The sequence below is a fragment of the Tauraco erythrolophus genome, chromosome 24, assembly GCF_009769465.1.
Source record: "Tauraco erythrolophus isolate bTauEry1 chromosome 24, bTauEry1.pri, whole genome shotgun sequence".
In the NCBI taxonomy this organism is placed as follows: domain Eukaryota; kingdom Metazoa; phylum Chordata; class Aves; order Musophagiformes; family Musophagidae; genus Tauraco; species Tauraco erythrolophus.
The window spans coordinates 5,119,507-5,141,117 of record NC_141488.1 but is presented as its reverse complement, the minus strand read 5'-3'; the positions used below and the strand labels follow the sequence as shown (position 1 = coordinate 5,141,117).

General features: G+C 43.7%; 3 protein-coding genes across 6 annotated transcripts; 1 reads left to right on the top strand and 2 right to left on the bottom strand.

Moving 5' to 3' along the window:
* Positions 1 to 93: 93 nt before the first annotated feature.
* On the bottom strand, positions 94 to 5,132 carry RSRP1 (arginine and serine rich protein 1). 3 transcript variants are annotated; one of them, XM_086626050.1, is made up of 6 exons: positions 4,986 to 5,093; positions 4,784 to 4,839; positions 2,953 to 3,582; positions 2,456 to 2,610; positions 1,141 to 1,224; positions 94 to 618 (listed from the first exon to the last, which is right to left on the bottom strand). In XM_086626050.1, exons 1-6 carry the CDS (start codon positions 5,072 to 5,074, stop codon positions 433 to 435), a joined length of 1,200 nt encoding a protein of 399 aa, XP_086482176.1. In that variant the 5' UTR covers positions 5,075 to 5,093; the 3' UTR covers positions 94 to 432. The 3 variants fall into 3 exon arrangements, 2 of the variants coding, with proteins under 2 accessions (XP_086482176.1, XP_086482177.1); XM_086626051.1 differs by lacking the exon at positions 94 to 618 and having other exon boundaries at positions 1,182 to 1,626; positions 4,986 to 5,132; XR_015222843.1 differs by lacking the exons at positions 94 to 618; positions 1,141 to 1,224 and adding an exon at positions 1,589 to 1,626 and having other exon boundaries at positions 1,879 to 2,610; positions 4,986 to 5,125.
* A 287-nt stretch (positions 5,133 to 5,419) lies between these two features.
* TMEM50A (transmembrane protein 50A) lies at positions 5,420 to 11,353 on the top strand. The gene is made up of 7 exons (XM_086626299.1): positions 5,420 to 5,493; positions 5,893 to 6,004; positions 6,400 to 6,512; positions 6,913 to 6,980; positions 7,187 to 7,279; positions 8,827 to 8,887; positions 9,148 to 11,353. Exons 2-7 carry the CDS (start codon positions 5,912 to 5,914, stop codon positions 9,191 to 9,193), a joined length of 474 nt encoding a protein of 157 aa, XP_086482425.1. The 5' UTR covers positions 5,420 to 5,493; positions 5,893 to 5,911; the 3' UTR covers positions 9,194 to 11,353.
* On the bottom strand, positions 10,507 to 20,954 carry LOC104379469 (RH-like protein). Of its 2 annotated transcripts, XM_086626298.1 has the most exons (11): positions 20,744 to 20,954; positions 20,042 to 20,065; positions 19,176 to 19,362; positions 18,793 to 18,943; positions 17,982 to 18,123; positions 15,166 to 15,323; positions 14,734 to 14,871; positions 14,362 to 14,492; positions 13,397 to 13,476; positions 12,196 to 12,269; positions 10,507 to 11,551 (listed from the first exon to the last, which is right to left on the bottom strand). In XM_086626298.1, exons 1-11 carry the CDS (start codon positions 20,844 to 20,846, stop codon positions 11,525 to 11,527), a joined length of 1,215 nt encoding a protein of 404 aa, XP_086482424.1. In that variant the 5' UTR covers positions 20,847 to 20,954; the 3' UTR covers positions 10,507 to 11,524. The 2 variants fall into 2 exon arrangements, with proteins under 2 accessions (XP_086482424.1, XP_009985057.2); XM_009986755.2 differs by lacking the exon at positions 20,042 to 20,065 and having other exon boundaries at positions 20,711 to 20,954.
* Between the last annotated feature and the right edge of the window lie 657 nt (positions 20,955 to 21,611).

The following is a 21,611-nucleotide window of genomic DNA, read 5'->3' as shown; positions in this document are numbered from 1 at the left end:
GGGGTCAGTGAAAGCTAAACCTGGAAATAACCACTTACAGAACACGGTCAGCTGGTTACCAAACACAGGTCCAACACGTGACACATCAAGAAGTCAGTGCAATACCAAAGTTTATTTACTCAAAGTAAACAGTTACACAATGTAAATCAAGTGTCCAAAATAACAGCTACTGAACTATTGTTTAGAAAAAGTTACCCACCTGGAAGTTCTAGTCCATTAAAGCAATATAAAAGTATTTACAAATATACACAAGATTCCAATCTGTGGCTTCTGGATCACTGTGCTCTATATCTGAAAGAGAAACCTAAGATTCCAAAATTAAGATCTCAAAATAAATACTGAGTATTAACAAGTCTTCAACCTGATCAGAAAATTTCAGATCACTACTGAAGTATGCAAAATGCTGCGGTCAGAGACAGCACGAAAAATACGCTAGCGTGCCCGCAATGGTGCACTTTTGGGTGAGAAGTTTGAAAACGTTTTCTTCTTCTCCTTCTTGACAGGAACCCACTGCCCATAGGGACTTCCCTTTCTGTCCTCTTCTCTTCCCAGAGGAACTGCTGGTTCTTTAACAACATGGCTTGCTGGCTTCTGTAGTACTGGTTTTGCCATTGTGTTCTGGAAAAAGAAATTTCCTTTAAAAATGCTAGAATGAGAAGAAACATCCTAGAATGAGAAGGAATGTACTAAGACCTGCCAGCTTCAAGGGGTTTATGTGCTGGCAAGACAAATATTTTCTTTCCAGCTCACAAGAGACCTGATACCTACTGAGTATCGACTCTGTACGCTTAATTAACACAGGATTCAGGGAAGTTGCTTTTCCCTTAGTTCTGCATTATTAAAATGTATCCAAACATGTAACATGAAGTAAACTTGGTGTAAACCAGTTCTGGCATACACTTTTGAGTCTACAGTGTGGCACAGGCGGGCATTCAATAAGCACATCTATTTTAAACACTGCTGTAGTGTGTTTACAGTGCTCTACTGCTGAAGTACTGATCTAACTCCTGCAGGAAAGGAATTATCAAACCATTAAATTCAAATTTTACTATTAAGATCTTTAATCTGGCAACCAATACTGGGGAAAGTCTAACAGGAGGGATAGAGTACTGGAATTCTGTCTTGGGAAATCACACTTACATTAGGACTGAAAGAAATGCTCCTCTGTATGGTTGCTCTCTCCATTCCACTCTTGGTCATGTCTTCTGCTAGTCTTCTGGGTTGCTAGAGAAGAGCACACACAGCTTCAGTGGGAGGACACATCATTATGTGCAAGTTAAGGCAGTTTACTAGAGAGTATGAACTTTCTGCAGGGTTGTTTCAGATATTTACATGAAAAGTAGCTGAAAGCTACTAAATATGCCAACAGATCAATGCTGAACTCAATTCCAAAAAAACATTCAGTATTTTTATCAATGTCATGGTGCCAATTCACATGTGACCAGCTATCCATGCCCCAGTTACACTTTTAGTCAAACAATTCAAAGCATGGACTGTCATACAATGAAGTGTAACAGCAGAGTAAGTTGCATTAAGTTCTGCATATCCATCCTCCAGAGCTTTGGATAATGACAATAAACTTATCTGCAAGTGATGCAGGCCTCTTCTTCTGTACTCTCTCAACATCTGGAATATATTGCATATATTATGAAAGGGATGCCTGTACCATTTGTCTAAAACCCTTAGTAAGTTTACTTCCATTTGAAATAGCAGTATCTGATCGATGTTAACAGTTATTGCAGTTCTGTATTTACCACGAATCAGGTCAACACACTACAACAAACAGCGCCAAACTAAAATTCAAATTCAGTTTAAGCTGTTCGAGTTTCTCCCTCCCTTAAATTCACAGCAGCTATAGCCCACGAGTCCCTTAATTACCAACAGATTTTCTTCATCATGTCTGGAACCATAGTCATGATTTCTATAAGACAGAAATAAAGTATGTAAAATGCATTGTGTGCTTGGGTATGTAACTTCTGGGAAACAAGTTTGTTGCACATGAAAAACTTTTAACAGTTAAAAAGGGCAGAAAGATTTAACCTTTAAAAAATCCCACACTGTTCGCTAGGTTTGGGAAGGAGACTCCTGGTTTTAGGTCAGAAACACATAAACTAGTCTAAGTAATGGGCAAGAAAAACAACTCAAAAGAACAGACTACGTTCGCCTCTCCTTCCCAGCCTACCACTACTGGGAAGCCTGCACGTACTCGTGGATCAACCACCTCTTAAGAGTCCGTAGTACTTCCAGCTTAAGGCGAAGGCTACAGTGGTTTCTAGAGTAGTTTTTAGCATTCTGGTAAATCTGAAGATTTTGTTCAAGGATTTGAATTCATAATCACAAGGATTTGAATTCATAATCACGAAGTCCACAGTTAAAAACTATAACACATCCATGCAGACGACAAGTTTTAACAAGCGTTTACCTTTTCAGTGAGAATGTGCCAGTTCATACTTACCTCAGCTGACTCTGCAGGATCTTCATGCTCTTGTTTTTCAGTTTTTATCTCTTTGCGAGGAGGAAGAATCTTCAAGCTTGCTGGCAAGATTATGTTATCTGTTCCCAGAGCTTTTGCAGCGTTAGCTTTCGCAATTTCCAGAAGTTCCCTCTTATCTACAATAGAAAAAAAAAGTGTCATTTTCTTATGTTTAAATCAACATGTACCTACTCATACAAGCCTAAAACCTGCCAGTTTACTATCACTGCATGTTTGTAAGCATCAATTGTGATGAATTTTCCTCAGAACTTGAGAGATTTAGTTTCAATTGAAGTGCAAAGAAAATGCTCTGAACTAGGTAACGTTTTTTTAAATACTTTTTTATAACCACACAGATTTTCTTCCACATTGCCATTATCAGTTATGCTCTATAAAGCAAGTACACAAATGAGAATTTGACTGGTTAAAATAAACTGTATGTTTTGAGGTTCTCACAATCCAAGTCTCAAAAAAAGTACCTTTTTCACTCAAATGGAGAGGTGACCTACTCCGAGATCTTGTTCGTGACCTGCTTCTCCAGCTCCTGTAAGCCTCGGGATAAATTGTTCGTCCAAATCCATAGTATCTTCGGCCTCTTGAACGTGATCTGCTTCTCGAATAGGACCTTCTGTAATACGATCTTCCACGAGACCACGATCTACTGCGTGATCTGTACCTCGGGGGAGAGCGGTGGTACCTCCTATAGTGCCTGGCATGGTACCTTGCTCGGTACCTGATGTAGCCACGTGATCTCGATCGGCTTCTGGAATACGAACGAGAGTATCTTCTGTACCTTCGGGAACCATTTCTTCTAGCCCATGACCTTGACCGGGATCTGGACCGGCTGCAACTCCTGGAGGAAGCTGAAGAGGAACTACTTGAAGTGGACCGTGAACTGCAAGAGGATCTGCTAGATGACCTTGTTGATGACCTATCACAACTTCTCTTCGATCTCAAAGACGACTCTCTCTTCTTCGGTGAGCTGAGGGTTAAGTCATCCATGAAGTCTGTCATATCATCCGTTTTCCTAACCACCGTTTTCTCCATGCAGGTACTTTCAGAAGCTGGTTCCGTTTTCATCGTTGTTCTGTAATACCCAGTCTCTGTTCCTGTTGTGGGTGGGGAGGGGGAAGATAATCATTTACATACAGCAAGTCATTTATACAACAACAAACATTATGACACACAGGCAAAAAGTTCAAGGACAATCAAACACACCAACAATGCTCATCCAGTTTATCAGCATGTTTTGCACATGACAATTTCCTCGTTTCCCCTCCTGTGGTCAGTCTTCTATATGAAATAAAAAACCCTACCATGAGTAGTTCTGTGTGGAATTTTGAAGAGAGGTTTGTTTGCACAGGTTTGAACTTTAATACCCTTCGTTTACTAGGTAAGCATACACCTTTTCTGAAAAGGATAGGAGTTAACACCATAGTTTTTTTTTTTCCCCCTCCAAGCAGAATTTTCAAGGTATTTTATCTTCAGTCTATTCTAAAAGCAGTTTATTGCATCTACAATGCAAAATAACCATTTGCCTTCTAGATCAGTATGAACTGAATGGTTTTCTTCTGCAGCTCTACAGAGGTTGTGTGGGTTTTTTTTTCACAGTAAAATAAACAGTAAAAGAAAAAGTAGCTTTAAAGTACAAAGTAGCCACTTCAAGATCCTGATGGTATCACATTAAAAAGCTACCTGCACAAAACTCCACACATCCCAGCAGCACAGGTAGCAAGCTGCTATTAAAAGCATTTATGTAACTAGTAAAAAACACAGCTAGTGATTCACTGGATATGACTTAAACGGGGCTCAAGACTTGTTAAGGTTCTATATTAACAATTAAAATGGCTGTCCCTCCCTGCTGGCAGCCATTTTATATCTACAAAGGTGACTTGTATCGCAGGGTGCAACGATCTTATCTCCATTACTTAAACCCTCCGTTACGTCAGCACTCCAGTTCGAGGAAGCTTGTGCAATCACAACATCTCCACTCAGCGCTCGCCGTGAACCACAGGTGCCAAATAAAGCCCTTCTGCGCAACCTGAGCTCACACGAGTGTGCAAGCTGAAGTTTCACTACTCCACCTCTGAACAGGGGCCAAGGTCACGAGCGCACAGCTGGAACGAAGCCACCAGTTAATTCCCACCCCAACCCCCGCCCCCCCCATCCCCCAGACCCCCGCTGTTCCCAACTCCCCAGCAGCGCCCGCACGGAGCACAGCTCGCGTCCTCTCGCGCAACCGGCCGCCCCGGCAGCCCGCGCGGGGCACGGAATTCACCCGACGGGATTTCGCGTTCGCGGGGCACTCACCGCTGGGAGCCGCCGGACACCCGCGGGGCTGGTTCCCGTGAGACACCGGGGCGCTGCTGGAATTAAGAGAAACGTGAATAACAGGTGTCCCCCCCGGGAACAGCGACCCGCCGACACGCTCACTAAAACCCGATAACTGCCTCTCCCCTCCCGCCGCCCCAAGCCCCCGCCAGCGGCTCTGCCGACCCGCCCGCCAACTCACCGGCCCCAGCCCGCCGGGCTTCCCCCGCACGGGTCCTGCTCCAGGGGCGCCGCCTGAGGAGACTGCCCCGCTTCGTGAGTCACCCCCATAGCCGCAACCAGACGCCTTTTCCCCAGGAAACGAGCCGCGATCAGCCCCGCCGGGACGCAGCGCTCGGCGCCGCCACCGCTCCCGCCCGCCGCCCAGCAGCGACTGAGCGCTGCCCAGAACCTTCCAGAACTGCCCCCGCCCCTTACGTAACGGGGAGCGAGAGCGCATGCGCACGGAGCGAGCCTCCTCTCCACGCATGCGCGCTGGCCACCACCCCCCCGCCCCCCCCGGTGCTGCAGCCCATGCGCAGCAGGCTCCGTGTGGGACCCCGCCTGCAGCCAATGCGCCTGCGCGCTGCTGCCCCGCCTCACGACGCCGCTGGCGCACCAGCTGCGTGCCGCGCATGCGCGGTGCTGGCGGAGTGTGGAGCCGCTGTGTGTGCGCGCGCCGGGGACCGCCGGCCGTTTCCCGCCCTCAGGTACGGGGAGACGCGGCGTGAGGCGCCCCTCGGGCGGGGCGGGAAGCGTGGCCGGTGCCGTCCCCCCTCCCCCGATTGCCGTAGCCCCGCTGGATGTCCCCGCCTCAGGCGCGGGAGAGCGGCAGGGCCCCCTCCGAGGGCCGGGCGCGGTGCCCGGCGGTGGTTTCCCCTCAGCGCCGGGGCCGTCGCCTCTCCGGTGGTGTCCCGGGTCGGGGTGGAGGCGGGGGGGGGGGTGTGGCGGCCGGACGCCGTCAGCTGCTCCGCTCGGTGGTTCCTCGGGAAGGCGCCCTGGCTGTGGAATTTTCAGCAGTTGTAACCTGCCTCACACGATGCTCCGTGCCAGCCCTCGGTGTGCGGTGGGTGTCCTCTTTGAAGGAAATGTCCCTTTTTCTTGTGCAGTTCTTCGGAGCGCTGGAAAATGTCAGGTTTTCTTGAGAGCCTGAGGTGCTCGGAGTGTGTTGACTGGGGAGAGAAACGAAACACGATCGCTTCTGTTGCGGCGGGAGTGCTGGTGCGTACAAGCTTCTCTTCTGCTGCTTTCGGGCTTTTTAGATGCAGTCAGCTGTCGGTGAGCCAAAAATTATTAGCCGTTGGAAGTTAAAGGACAAACGGAGATGCATGTCCTTGTATGTAGCAGCAGAGATAACTACAAAATCTGTTCTGGGTGCTTGCACCCACGTGCTACTGAAGTTTTGCAGCTTCTACCCCTGTAATAACTGTGGGAGTAGGTAAATCTCTGGCTTTGCATTTAACCTTGTTACTAAGTTGATAGCAAAACGAGTTATGCTATCAGTTGACTCTGGGGTGGAAACCTGAGGAGTGATTTTATATGTTATTTTTTCCAGAGCAATCTTGTTAAAAGGCTTGGTCCATGTTTTAAGCTGTTATGCTCTTCTTTTTTAACAGTTTTTTACAGGTTGGTGGATAATCATAGATGCAGCTGTAAAATACCCTAAAGTGGAAGATTTCAACCACTCATACCATGCTTGTGGGGTTATAGCCACTATTGCGTTCCTAATGTAAGTGTAATTTCTCCATCAGAGCTACACACTCCTAGAACTTCTTTTGTGCGATCAATAAAAGAACGCATAGTATTTAAATGGAGAGGTAACTAAGAATAACAAATGAAGTTACTGAGTATCTCTAATATCGTCCTTATATTTGTTGATATTAATAGTAATGAACCATTTAAAAAGATTTAAGGTGTGTAGTACAGGTCCAAGTCTTGTTAGTCTTTGAAAAAGTGCTTTTTAAGTCTTAGGTTTGTACCCCTTAAAAAAAAATACAAAAAAAAGCAGCAAGAAATACAACATCAGTCTTTTTATACAGGTTTCTGAGAAGCTTTTCCTATCGTTTTGTAAACATTTGCTTCCTGCTTTACCCATGTTTACCCAGTTTTACCCTGTTTTGCTCGTGCAGGATCAATGCGGTGTCTAATGGACAAGTGCGGGGTGACAGTTACAGTGAAGGCTGTTTGGGACAAACAGGTACGGTGGTGTGGGCTGTGGTACAGCGATAGATCTGAGAAGCCAGTAAGTCCTGGAAGAGTTGTAAGAGCTGCACCAGTGTGCACGGTGTGTATCTGTGCGTAGCTCTGGTGTGTGACAGCAAGTGCCCTGAAACAAAAGTGTGCTGTGGTCACCAGTGTCTGCCCTCGGACTCAGGCACAAAACATCCCTCCGTCTTTTTCAAGGTGCTCGGATCTGGCTGTTCATCGGTTTTATGATGGCTTTTGGATCTCTGATTGCTTCCATGTGGATCCTTTTTGGAGGCTATGTTGTTAAAGGTAAGATACAGCATGGAACATGACCTGATCTGGTTTTGAAAGTTTTAAAGTATTTTACATGACTCTTGAATTTTAGAACTTTGTTTTAGATAGTTGCTAGGCAGGACCAGTTTTAATATTTTGGTTCCCTATGCACCACTGTTGCATGATTCTATGATTCTGTGATACTATCTGCTACTATTGGGGTGCATTTTATTGACTTACAAGTCACAAAGCTTCCAACTTGCCTCATGAGAAACACAGGTCTTGGTCACCTGGGAACTGTACTGATATAATTAAACTGCTGCAGTTATACGGGAATAATTCCCTGAGTGCACACTTATTCCCAGAACAAAAATTACTGATTTTGTGCAAATTGCTCCCAAATCCTACATACTAAATTAGTTCAAAATGCCTATTTAAATTCGTACCTTAACATAGAATCATGGAATCACAGAATGGTTTGGGTTGGAAGGGACCTCAAAGATCATCTAGTTCCAACCCCCCTGCCATGGGCAGGGACACCCTCCACTACACCAGGTTGCCCGAAGCCTCATCCAGCCTGGCCTTGAACACTTCCAGGGATGGGGCATCTACAACTTCTCTGGGCAATCTGGTCCAGTACCTCACCACCCTCTGAGTGAAAAATTTCTTCCTTAGATCTAATCTAAATCTGCCTTTTTTCAATTTAAAGCCATTACATGTACCACAAACATGTACCACAGTAACTTTTTACGAAGGCAGTTCTTGAGAAAGACATGGAAACTGCAGCGTAGTTTTTCAAAAGGAAGTCAGGTTACTTACGTAAATGTAAAGCTACGACTTGTACCTGGAGCTGAAGTGAATTTCATATCAGTCAGGGCACACTGGTGGTTTTGTTTAATTTACATTCTCGTCAGCTTTGGCCTTACTCAGTTCACGGGAGATTTTCAGGGAAACCCAGACCATTAGTTGCACAGTTGTGCTACTAATGTGCACTCCCATTTTGTATACTGTCATTATACATGAATATATAGGTATATATACTTACACACAGTTCCAAACAGGATGCGCAATCCCGTGTGATAATTACAGTCTTTATGAGCACTGCATTTGAGATGCACGTTTTTGGGTTAGGGAACAGGAGAGGCTTCTTTTACTTGGAAAGCTGAATGATTTGGGGGAGCACAAAAGCCATTGAATTGAACTTTCCAGTGGGACGAGGCTTATGCTTGTCTTCTGTGTCCCACGACTGGGCGGCAGAGACTGGAGAGGCCCATCTTGTTAGAGAATGAAAGGGATCCACCATAAGCTGCATAGTTCCCTCTTAATTCCACCTGAGAACAATGAGGTTTAGGCAGATTTGTTGTGTAGTAGCAACAGCACTAAATGGTTGTTGTTACTTCACCCCTGGATCATTGGAAATCCCATCTTGTAACAGACCCCCCTAACTCAACTGCTTCCTAGTACGTAGACACCTCATGTTCCTATTTAAATGAAACTGGTTATTTTTGTTTCTGAAATGTCAGAGATGAGATGTTCTTGAAAATGACTTCCAAAGAATTTATGGAGATTTCTTTTTTTGTTAGAAAAAACAGTCGTATACCCAGGAATAGCTGTGTTTTTCCAGAATGCGTTCATCTTTTTTGGGTAAGACTATCTTCCTTTGTTTCTTACCTAATTTGTTTTTAATGATAAAACCTGAAACTTGCTGTAACCTGCTGTTCCTTTTGTGACGAGACATGGGTGAATAAACTGCCGGTGAGATCTGTCCGCGTAAGTTCTGTTGCAGGACCAGGAACTGGGTTTACAAAGACTAGAACTTGCTCCCTGAAATCGTGTATTTTGAAACGTGAGGTGTTTGATTTGCTCTGTTGTGTGCTCACCTCCCTTCATTCTGTTTGAAACAGAGGACTGGTCTTCAAGTTTGGTCGCACGGAAGATTTGTGGCAATGAACACGCCTGTGGAAGTGCGTTGGCCATGCTGGTTTTTTATCTGCACACTCCCCAAGTTTTGTAAAACCATTTTGTAAACGGTGACTTTCAATTGTGTCTATAAAGATAAACCAAGGAACGCTTAAATCGCAGCGCTAAAAATTCTGGTTCTATTCTGTTTAACTTTTTTACTCTGGTATGTTGATTTAAATGTTGCAATGTTTTTGACAGATGTAAGATTGCTACACGTACCCATGGCAGTCACTTTTATGATACGATGTTTGCTATAGTGGAAGATAGATGTATTTAACCAGCTGTTTCTATGATGTTATTTACGATCTAAGACTTACTAAAAATGCTTCAAAACAACTTTTTAACATATATTTATTAAATATTTCCTACATCTGGACAATATAACCATTTCCTCAATTTCAAAACTTAACTGGTGTGTGGCTTTTCTTGCGTAATGCAGAACAATGCTGCTTTGGGATTTTTATTCCCCTTCCCTGAATATTTAATTTATCCTATGACAGTAATGAGGAAGTCTCCAGTGAGTAGCAACTTACTGTTGCTGTGGATGACGAGGTAGATGCACAAGTACGAACTGCGTAGCAGCTCTGCATAGAAGTATCTCATGCACGAATCTTGCTGTTAACTGTTTTCTAACCACTGTAAAACAAAGGAAGAGCACTCTTCAGACCAGGGTCAGTCAGGAGTGGTGAGAATTTTGATCCTGTAGCATAGTCGGTTGAGGGGTGAGGGAGCTCTTCCTGTATCTGCCCCTTCCCATGCGCTCACCTAGGCTAGTTGCTTAAAACAATCAACGATGAAAGAGATATGGGGAAAGGGAGGGAATAAAATACTCTTCCTTAAAAGCACTCCTGCTAGGAAACAGCAGAAACCATTGGTGTTGCAGGAGTTATGTTTGGTTGGTTGCTGGAAAGTTAAGGAAATTAAGAACCCAAATTGAGCCTGGGTTACACTATTACAAAGGTAGTTGTGTAACTGTGAGATAACACAACTCTGTGTGTATCCAGGCTGAGTGGCACTGGCAGAAGCCAGGCAGCTGAAAACTCAGCAGATCACTGGCTATTTTGTGACCTGGAAATAAGAAAAACTGACCCTTCCTCTGCAAGTACTTTTCCAGTGCTTGAAACCTGTCTCTGAATGGCTTCTTTAATGGCAGTGATCTACTTTGCTTAATTCCCTAAGGAATTAATTGAGGTCAGCAGCATTACCACAGTGAGCATCAAAGAGCTCAGGCTTTGTCTTCAAGAATACGTTTTTCCTCAGTACTTCGTTTTTAAGCAAATGTGCTGAATAAACAAAACCAATCACATTTTGACTTTTTTATTATGTAAGTGTTTTTGAAAGAGCTTTTCTATGGTAACTATTTTGAAACAAGAATAACTGAAGATCACAATCCATTTAAAAACAAGAGTTCGTTTGCACAGAATCAAAGCCTCCTGCTTGTCTCGGAGTGAAACAGCTCAACGTGAGACACTCCAGAAATGGGATTTTAGCCCTGGTGCCAAGCAGTACCAAGGACTATTCCCCAATTTCTCCAGTCATCCACACCCTTAGGGCAGCCAGAGCCTTCTGGGCCGCTGACCCCGTGGTGGTGCAGCCTGTCCCTGCGCAGACAGGCTGTTCTGAGCTTTGCTGCCAAATAAATATGAGTAATTCCAGTGATTTCAGAGGCGCTGTCCACAAGCAGAACAATTTAACCTCTTGCCATTTGAACTTCCAAACAGCAAGCCTGAGCCGAGTAATTATCGATTTATTTTTTTTCTTTAAGCAGTCAGATAACTCCGAGAGTTCAGTCTGGCAAGATGCAGAGTTCTGGCCCTGATCCAGCTCACTCATCAAATCCTTGCTTAACAGGGCCTTCAACAGAATTAATTTAGCTTAAAAACAAGTACTTTAATGCTTCACTAAGTAAGAATTGAGTATGCACTCCTTGAAAAATTATACTTTAAAATACACATTTTGGCTTTTAAACTTGGGAGCTAAAAATAAAGTTTCCAAGCATTTTGATTGATAAGCTGTCACAGCAATGAATGCAGCCAACTTTTTTGTACATATCCTACAAAGAAATAATTAAAGACCATCAAAGCAGAAAAACTAAATGAACTGTAAGTTTGCCTCTGTAAATTTGCACCCTGTATCTTTCAAGAATAACTAGAACAGTTTATTACTAATTTTTTTGTGTCCATTGGGATGGCTTTTCTGGGCCCGCAAGTTGATACTGAAGTGCTCTTCCAGCACACCATAGCTATTCACTTTCCCTAGCGAAAAACAGGAAAATCTTATCTTGCTCGAATCTGCCGTCTGGGTTCTGGGTTCCTCCATTCAAAATCCAACGGCCGAATGGGGAAACTGTGAAGACAAGATTGTTGTATCAGCACATTTTATGTATGGAATCATCATACGAAAAAGGCAAGGGGAAACCTTATTAGGTTAGGTATTAGGCAATGGAAAACCTTATTTTCACCCATTTCTCTTTTCTGTAATTCAGACACAGCGTCACATTCAGCACCTAAAGGTGCCCAGGGCCTGTGTTTGTGCACCAGACTGAACAGCCGCTCTGCACTCACGAAGGCCAGGAGGCTTGGTCTGTTTTCATAAAAAGCACCTTGCATTCCACTCACTGCCTTCTAAAAACCCCTCTCTTAGATGCTGCTCAGGTCTCCTCAGGGACCATGTATGGAGCACGGAGGCCAGGCTGTCCACCCCAGAGGATGCCAGAGATCTGAGGTGACACGTTACAACAAACAAGATCATTTCAGATTCAGCCTTGTGCCCACCAGCAGCTCTGACAATCCTGGCTGAGGACTACGTGCATTTATAACGTTCAAGGCTCTGAATCAACTCTGGAACAGTTCATCCATTTCACAGAGGGCATCCAAAACGTACCGTGAAACAGAATTATCCTCCTTCTTTTCTTTTTAATAGAGTTCTTAATCGAGGTGAACGCGGTGCCATATCTACTCCCACACAGTTAATTTTACATTGAAACTTACCTCCCAATAAAACTGGTCGTCAAAGTACTTGGATACAGGAGGGGTCTTAAACAGTTTGAGGTTTAAGATTAAACCTATGTGTAAAAGCACATATATCCAACGTAAATACACACATCAGGGAAAGGGGAAGATTGTGTGTAACTGGAGGTTTCTACTAACACACATCCAAATGTAATATAGATCAAAACACAAATTCAGAGCTAAATGCTTCAGCAGAGCCCCTTGACTCAAGTTGACCTTAAATACAAAGAGAGAACCTTGCCAGGATCAAGGCTTGTGTTATTAGAAATTAATTACTCTAGGTAAAACACCATTAAACAACCTGACAGATTCTAAAAATACATCAAAAACCATTAACTTCTTGCATAAGAAATGCCTTGTATTTAGAGCAATCAGGCTTATCAGCATCGTTAGCTTGGGATTTCAGATGGAAACATCTAGATTTTTAAACAATTAGTTAAACACTGAATGTTTGACTATTTTAACTGAATATTTTTTACAAATCTGCTTGATTACCTCAACTTCTTAATTACACCTAAGGTAATGCAAAGGTTTCAGATCAATTAAAGCAGACACAAAAAATCATTTTAGAGCATATTGCACAGCAAATTCCATCTGCCATTTCTCTTTTATTCCAGACAGAACTAACAGCTACAGAAAACCTGCAGCTGCCACAAACCAGACAGAACATCACATGAGAAACACATGAGCCCTGACCATCCCAAACCACTAAAGATCAAAGGCCTAGCGCTTGGCCGACGCAAGAGAGCTACTGACATGAGTGAAACTTTGCAGATTTATACCAACTGGCCTAAAAAGTGACAAGCTCTAGCTAGCACTTCTCTGTCACTAAGACAATACCCAAATGTAATCATACTTTCATCCTCACACATCTCCTCTCTGAAATTTGAAGGCAACTGTTAAGCTTCCGTTGAAGTAAACGTCACCAGTGAAAGAATGGTGCTACTAGGTTATTTATGTCAACACATCTCTTCTTCAAAAGACTGGCTTTGAACAGTCCTTGCCATTCATAGCTTCTTCTACAAATAATTTACCCATAGAAGCACACTTCAGAGCCCCAGTTAAACCAGCCTCTTTCTGTGGAGGGCTGCACTCACACAACAGCAGGTGCAACAAGATAACATACCCCCTGCCTCAAGGAAATGAGGAAGATATTACTGAAATGTTTTTCGATACCGACCTGTAATAAAACCTGTTATCACGGCAATGCTGATGGTCAGGCATAAGGCACCAATGTCAGTCATGAGCAAATCACCCAGTCTGAAAAGCAAAACAAGTGTTTCACCTTTTATGGTTGCTGAATTTCGCGTTAAGACTATGAATGAACCTGTATCTACACAGCACTTTCCATCAGAACCTCTCATAAAAACTTCATTATTCTCAAATCTTTCTGCAGCTGCAGTTAGATGCTTGAAGAGATCCTATCAGAAGCCCAATCCAGACTTCAGAGGACATATTTTGCCCTTAGAGACCATCGTTGTGGTACTAAAATGTCATTAAATTTGTTTGTTTCAATAAGGACATGACGAGAAACTTAAGGCTGTTATGCTGCACCACGATTCATTCCTGTGTCAACTGAGAAATCAGAGAACTTGTATGACACAACTTGAGCTTGATTTGGGAAAATGAGATGCCAGCGCCAGATCAAAGTGACCTATGGAGAATATCCTTAACTGAGTCCTCAGCTTTTGCAGGGTATCTCCCCAAGTATATCTTCCAGTTCAGTGTCCAGACTGGCTTTAGTCCAGACTGGCATTCTTGCTCCTGACTCAGAGTTAAAGCCTCATTCGAAGAGAAATGCTGATTTCAAAGCTCCCCAAAACACATCACAAAAGCCAAAATGAGTCTTGGAAGGATGCACGCCCCCAGCTTGCACCTATGTCTGCTAGATTTAGTATCAAATAAAAAGGGAGACAGAAAACAGGACTAAAAGCTAATATTAAAGTTTTGATCCAAAGTCTGCTCAACTCTGAAAGTCTTTTTTACTGACTTTTTTTGGACTTCAAAGATTATCTTAGGTTACCTGGTATAAAACAATTTATTTGTGATGATGTTGAGGCTTTGTGTATGTATGAGAACTCTTTTCAAGGCATACTACAATAACGATTAGCTAAGCTTATTACTTAATAGCAAGAATTTATGTACCTTAGTAAATCACTCTTGTTTTCTATTACTGAAAGAATAACCTGGGCAAGACCTCCGAGCACACCAGGCAAGCCAAAAGTGAAATGAACTCCTGAAGTATCATGAAGCTTGAGAGCAGGATTCAAGCATCTCTGGGAAGAAGAAAAAGTTGAATTGATACACAGAAATACAAGTTGATAACGGCATATTATCTGTTGCAGACCTAGAAGATGAACTTTGGTCTTGCAAGTTGCAACCTTGCACTCCACTCAAAAGACTTCAGGTCTCCTAGCTTTAATCTCCTTGAAAAAGAGATTTCCCTTGAGGTATCCTACATTGGAGAATAAGTTTATATGGCTTATACAAAAAACAATTTCAGGTTTGGAGTACTACCTGTAAACAGTAAGATCCTAACACGGTTATCACACTGGCAAGCAGACCCAAAATCATTGCAATCCAAGGATGCTCGATCCTGTGTGCTGCAAACCCAACAGTGACCCCACCAGCTAGTACTGCACTGCGGATATGAGTCTGTAAGATAAAACCACAAAAAGATGGAGTTAAAATTCAGTCATCACTTACCTTTCAGCAGCCCAGTATCATAGGTCACTATTCTCATGCAAGTGCCATCTCTTTAGGGTGACTTCGGGCCTCTCTATACTGTAAATTACAATCTGAGAACACAATTTCTACATTACAGCTTCAGCTTGGGAGGCTAACAGTGACTGTCAGGCTGAAAACTTGGACTTGTTTTGACTTAATAGCTCTTACTAAGAGTAACAGAAAAATATCTTCTCTATGCAGGGATTTTGTCTCATGTCTTACCATTCTGAATTTTCCATCCTTTGTGGTCAGCACAGACCACACGAAGGCAGTTACAGCACTCACTGCAAGGGCAAAGTAGGTGTTGTAGATGACTTTATTCTTGTCGTCAGCTAGTACAGAATTGAAGCTTGGCCAGAATATCCAGAGAAAGAGAGTACCTCGGAGAGAAAGACAAGCAACTATCATTACCTGCTCCGAAACACAGCGAGTCTACCACAGGCTGTCTCTGGAGGCCTCCAGCCTCCATTGTGCATTCACTGTCATTCCCACGCTGTAAACAAAGGGTTAACACTTGGCAGCACTGACAGCCCTGAGAGCCACCTACTATACCAGCCCCTCCCCAGAAACCACTGCAATGCCAAACACAAAGCCACAGCACAGCTCTACTGGCAGTGGCCTGGTCCTTCGCAGAGTTGAAGGTGGGATGCTCTTCTCAAGAACAGCTTTAACATCAGCTTTGTCCTCTATTGGCACAGATACAAGTGGGAACAATTCCACTGTTGATTTCCAAACAATCGGCATCCTGCCTGTTCTGCACAGGCACCAGGGTCTTGCTCCAATGTCCTTGGCCAAAATTTCTGCTCTTTTTCATGGAACTGCGGAATAACTGTTTAAAACCAGCTGCAAGAGAAAACAAAAGCAAAGGAGGAAAAGAAAACAGCTCACAAAGTACGAATCACTATAAAGAAACCCAAAGTGCACTTTGGAATGTCTTTCACCTTGGCTGCCAGTACGACTCGTACTGGTTGTCTTGCCTCTTGGCAGGGTGTGAAGAGAAAAAGAGGATGAACTGGATCACAAGGACAGAATCCTCTCTACCTCCACTAGGATTACTCCAGAAGAGGGCTAAAAACCAACAGCTTGAGCTGAGGGGATCCTGCTTCACCAACTCAGCTACACACAGCTTAACTTCCTCGTTATTTGTAAAAGAGTTAGTTATCTACTGAACAGCTACTCGCTAGCACACGGGTCCAAAAGAACAATTCACTTGCCTCCTGTAAGATCACTGCACAGTGTCACACTTTCATGACCACATGAAACAATAGGAATGAAAACAGGTTCTTCGGCTTCTATGACCTGGGCCCTAATTGTCAGCATTTAGGAACCTCAGCCTCTGTAAAACAAGTTCAGCGCTTGGCAGGATACATCTTTTCATGCGTGCACGATCCTAGCCAGCAGAGGGGAGTTGGTGGCCCCACACTAAGTCAACTTGGGCCACACATTTCAGTCTGTGTCTCTGCTCCCTCAGTTGCACATGGCTCTGAGCGCACGGATGCCAAGACAAACAAGCCACAGTTTAATTTTGCCTTGTCCAGTCGTTATTTTTTGCTGTCCAGTCAACTTTCATAGCTAATGTTTTCTTTTCCGTGCCACAGAGGTACAAGACCCTTGTGCAATCCACCTGACAGTAACATTTTAAGTGTCCTTGTTCAAGTCAATTAAGAAGTGACACAGGCATTGTCGCTGTAAAAGAATATGGTTAAACCCAGCTTCTAGCAACCCTGGCAGCTACTGCTTTTGTACACACTTATCTTGGCTCCTTGAAACCCAATTTCGATTGCTAATTTTCACCTCTTCAGTGCTCCATGGTAGTGACAGCCATGCCTCTCAGACAGAAGAGGCCATTTTGGCAATTCCAAACCTATGGCAGCAGTGAGGACTGGCGGAATGATCTGTACTATGACAATCTTATTTCCATTGATTAGGTAGTTAGTCAGTCATGAAGAAAAAGAAATCTACTTATGTCACTGAAGTGCTCTTATGAGTATCCACTCAGCTATGGAAACACAAGTCACAATATGAGTCCAAATATGGATGAAGACCTCAGCACCCTTCACACAGCCCTCAGAAGCAGGATGCAAAAAGGAACAATAAGGAATTTGCCTATTCAGTTGCTCCTTTCTACCCAGGTTACCTCAGGAATTTTCCAAAACATGGCAACACAATTACTCCAAATAGCAAGCACTGGGTTGTAGTAAGCTGCACTAATATGATAATGAAGGCTCAACAGTGTCTTGATGAGTTAGATTAAAATACTGATTTCCTCAAATTCTCCAGCAAACCAAGAGCTCCAGGGACTCCAAAGAGCAACATTTAAATTTCTCTTTCCCTAAACTGGGCGAAGACTGACCAAGAATTAGACTCCGTGGGCCTTCGCAGAGAGATCTGAGTTCAGCTGGTGGCAGTTACATAACAGAAGTCGTGATAATAAAGAAATTAAACTGCTTCTTTAAGAAAAAGAATGGAACTCCTATACATTCAGCCTATCATCACTCGGATCCTTTCTCGTGTGCCTGTCTGTGTCATATTCCCCGCCCTTCATCAGGCTTTTATCTTTTCATTTACATTCCTAGGCAGGGACTGCCTTTTTATATCTCTAAACAGCACCTTGCAAAACGAAACTGAGCCTTGGCCCCTGCTGGGAACTGTGGGCACTACTGAAATACAAGTAACGACCTCAACTTTGGCGCACGGGTCCCTCACCAACATGCCTATACAAGCCCAAAGGGGACAACTGAGCTGGGAGAGGGAATGGTTAACCTGGCATAGCCTTTATGCTGAGACTGACAAAACCAAACTAAGCCACAGTCGCTGCAGGAGTGGCTTACATGCCTGGTAGGAAACATGCTGAGACTCACCAGCTTGTTGTCAGAAACCATGAGCCACAGTGGCAGCAGTTTTCTATGCTTGGCTGCATTCAGACCCTCACTTCAGATGCAAAAGCTTCAGTGTGCTGTGGCCAGCCCCCAGAAACATTCCTGATGTTCCCACTGCAATCTCTTCTTCCAACTGAGGTGTTAAAGCAAGTGCCTTACCCAATATTGACAATAAATCCGACTTTGGGGTACTCGCATTCTTCTCAGACCTCGGTGATGGCTCGGGGAAGCGTGAGGAGAACATCAGACCAAAGTAGGCTCCGAACAGGTGAACATGCATCATGCTGATATTTTCTGAAATCTGTATCAATAATCAAATTTGTGGTTTATTTCTTCCCACAGGAAGCCTTTGGTGCTGTTCCTGATACAGCTGCTCATGTAACTGTCCTATAAGCCATTTATTTTCAGAGTCCCACAGCTTAAGCATGAGTTATTTCTGTGAGATTAATTTATCTAAACTCAGCGCAGCCCATAAACACACAGTTCATACACAGAGAGTGTGGGGTATGTTTACATTGTATGTTAAACGCGGGTCTAATGCTGCTTTCCAGACTGGGCTGGTACACCATTCACACTGGAAACCTTCCAGACTGAACTGACACAGGCAGGGGGCAAAGCTGAAAGGCAATTAGTGCCTCAGCATAGGTCAAGGCTTTCATTCATGTGTTGGGGATGGTCAGGGCACAAGCAAGGCCAAACGTGCTGCATCACGATCCATCAGATCAGCTCAGCCTTTACGGCCAAGAAACAGCCAAACTGTACGGATACCGAGCACACGGGGTTGGGAGTTCGACGTGCTTCAGTGTAGTCCCAAAGTCAGACTTCAGCTCTTAATGAAAACACAGCCACAGCCTAACTGAGACGAGATAAAACACCCTGCTGCTCCTGTCAGCACAGCACTAACAAACCACCAAAAGACAACGATCCCAAGTCCCAGAGAAACTGTCTCCCATGTGCCTGGAAATCATACCTGCAGGACTGTGGTGTTGATCCATCTGCTCATACGGAAAGCTATTATCTCCACAAATGTCATCAGAATTAATTGCACAGGATTAGTCTTTCCAAGAACTGCCCCAGTGGAGATGACCACGGCAGTCATACTCACAGTAGCCTTTATTATGCTGCAGTAAAAGAAAGGGAAAAAAACCCCACTAATTCTGTATCAAGACCCCCACCAGGGCCAAGGAAGAAAGAATGACAGACAGTAAAATGTACTTAAAAACCCAAAGCCTTCTAAAATGTCTGCAAATATGACTGCGCTAATTTGCAATTAAGTCTGTATAAGAAGGCATTCCCTTCACAAAGAGAAATCAGCAGTTCTGGATTATTCCAGTTCTAACAGAAACTAATTACCTTCTCAGACAAAGTTCGACTTCCTCATCAAAAAGCAAAACTAATGAATCTTCTATCAGCACGGAGCATTGGACACCAAGTACGATGATCAGGAGGTTGAATCCAGTGCTGCTAAACCCGTATCTTTTCAGAAACGTCAGGAAAAAGCCAAATCCAAAAATCACCATGTGGCTGACATCTTGAAAAGCTGCATGACAGGAAAGACCAGGACAGCAGTGAATTTATTAATGCAGACTGGATTTCTGATTAAGAAATAAAATAAAAAATCACAATTAACTAAGATGACTTCGGATAAAAATTCAGGTGCCATTATTATTTAGTGCTTGTAAAGAATTCCAGAGCTTTCTATCTAATCCATCAGTAATCAGAAAAACAATACCCTCAACCCTAAATTTAATTGTACAAAATGATCAGAATGGATGTCATAGGATGGGGGTTGAGGGATCGAAAAGTAGGACAGAGATAAAGTATATTTAGCAATAAAAACTGGACATACGTTTTTCCAGAGGTGAATTTAAAGAGCTTAAATTGGACTTTTCAGGAAGAGTTGCTGTGAGTTAGTGGTGATTCATCCCCTGAGGGCATCAGGGAAGAAATGAGTTACAAAGAGAAATCTGTATGATGTCCTCATCTGGGCAGAAGGAATAAGAACAGAAATAGCAGTAGAAAGAGTTTAATATGGAAACCAGCACCATTGCATAAAGGAAGAGGCTGTCCAAGATACAAGGTCTTGGATCTGTAGGCCTGGAAGTGTCCCCCGGGACACGGTAACAGTCATATTCCCAGACGGTTGTGGTGGCCTCTACATACAGCACGGCTAGGAAGTCGGTCTCATTCTTCTAGCGATGAAACAGGGAGGGTAACACAAGGCTGTCGTGAGGATTGATCAGCTCATCCTTGCACAACACTGCAAATCGTTACACACTACGGCCACAGCACACTCTGCTAACACATTCCTTTGGTCAACGGACAAAATACATCTCCAGACTATACTTAACCCCTTCATTCCACTGTATTCTCTTAATTTATTTACATCAAGCCTTCAAATGGAAAATCATAGAATCACAGAATGATTTGGGTTGGAAAGGACCTCAAAGACCATCCAGTTCCGACCCCCCTGCCAGGGGCAGGGAAACATAGAACATGAGCTGAAAACACAATGAAGTTGAATATATAATATTGAAAATACTGAATTCTTACATTGTAGCACAATGCCTTCTGATGCCGAGACCTCACGGGCACTAAACACAGAGCAGTGCCTGCCCTCAGAAGTTTGTTACATTTGTAGGAGTCAAGATTACCATAAACAGGCAGCAGAAAACAGACCAGCAATGCAATTTATGTCTTCCTTCACTGCCTTTGCTTTGATATAAATAAATATACACCATACATAGCAAGGGAGGGCACTGAAAGAGCAGCAAAAACATTTTGCTTCTCATTAACAAATACACAAAACTGCTGAATCCATCTCTACTTCACTGCAAAATAAAAGCACACATTAAACCTTCCTCTCACAGCAAGGCTGCCAGTCTCACCTGGGTAGGAGGAGCTGCTGAATTCAGCCATACAATCACCTGAGGGCAAAAAGTAAAAGAGGACGATGAAAGCAGCTTCCAGAAAAATGATTAGCCATGGCACGTTTTTTCGGAAGTTGGGGTAATTAGGAGGCATTGTGCACGAGACTACGCTAAGCACAAACACATTAATACTTTTTTTCTATAAAAACGTCCCAGTAACCTCAAACCAATAGAAAAGGAGGTGTGTGTGGGGGGCAGGAATAAAAACTCTGAGAGATAAAAAGCCCAAGAGGCGTCAACAAGGAACAGTTCCTTATCTGTGGCATGTCAGGGGCCCAAGCTTGCCCCAACTGCCATGGACTGAACTCAAGAAGTGCTCACGAGCACAGATGTATCCAGCTGTCAATACTGGAACGCTCCAGGATATCTCCATGTAGTACTGCAGCTGCTGCTGAGCAAAACGGCAAGTGAAGAGGAACATGGCCTCCTAAGAGTAGGATGTCGAAGTGCGTGCAAACCCATTAGTTATTTACACTGCTCATACCCATCCTAGACCCAGGTCCCTTCACGTAAAGGTTGAGGAAGGTCCTGTTGAAAATCTCAATGTCATTCTTGGGTTGGTTAGGGTCTAGCTCTACACCCACATCCCACGACAAACCTTCTCATGCATGAAGCCAATCCAACAGCAGGGAATCGAGAACCTCGGGACGTGTAGAGGTGATGATGCAGGGTTTCCTACGCTATGTGTGAGATCCATCTGTTTTTTACAGTATGGCTACAGAAACAGCTACAGGGAACACTCTAGAAGACCTCGGCAATCCCCAGGCTGGGAAGTCACAGGCAGACAGCACAATTCAGAGCGCAGGTTTGTGACTGTGAACCAAACCACAGACCTACACCATCTTGATTCTTTAATTCA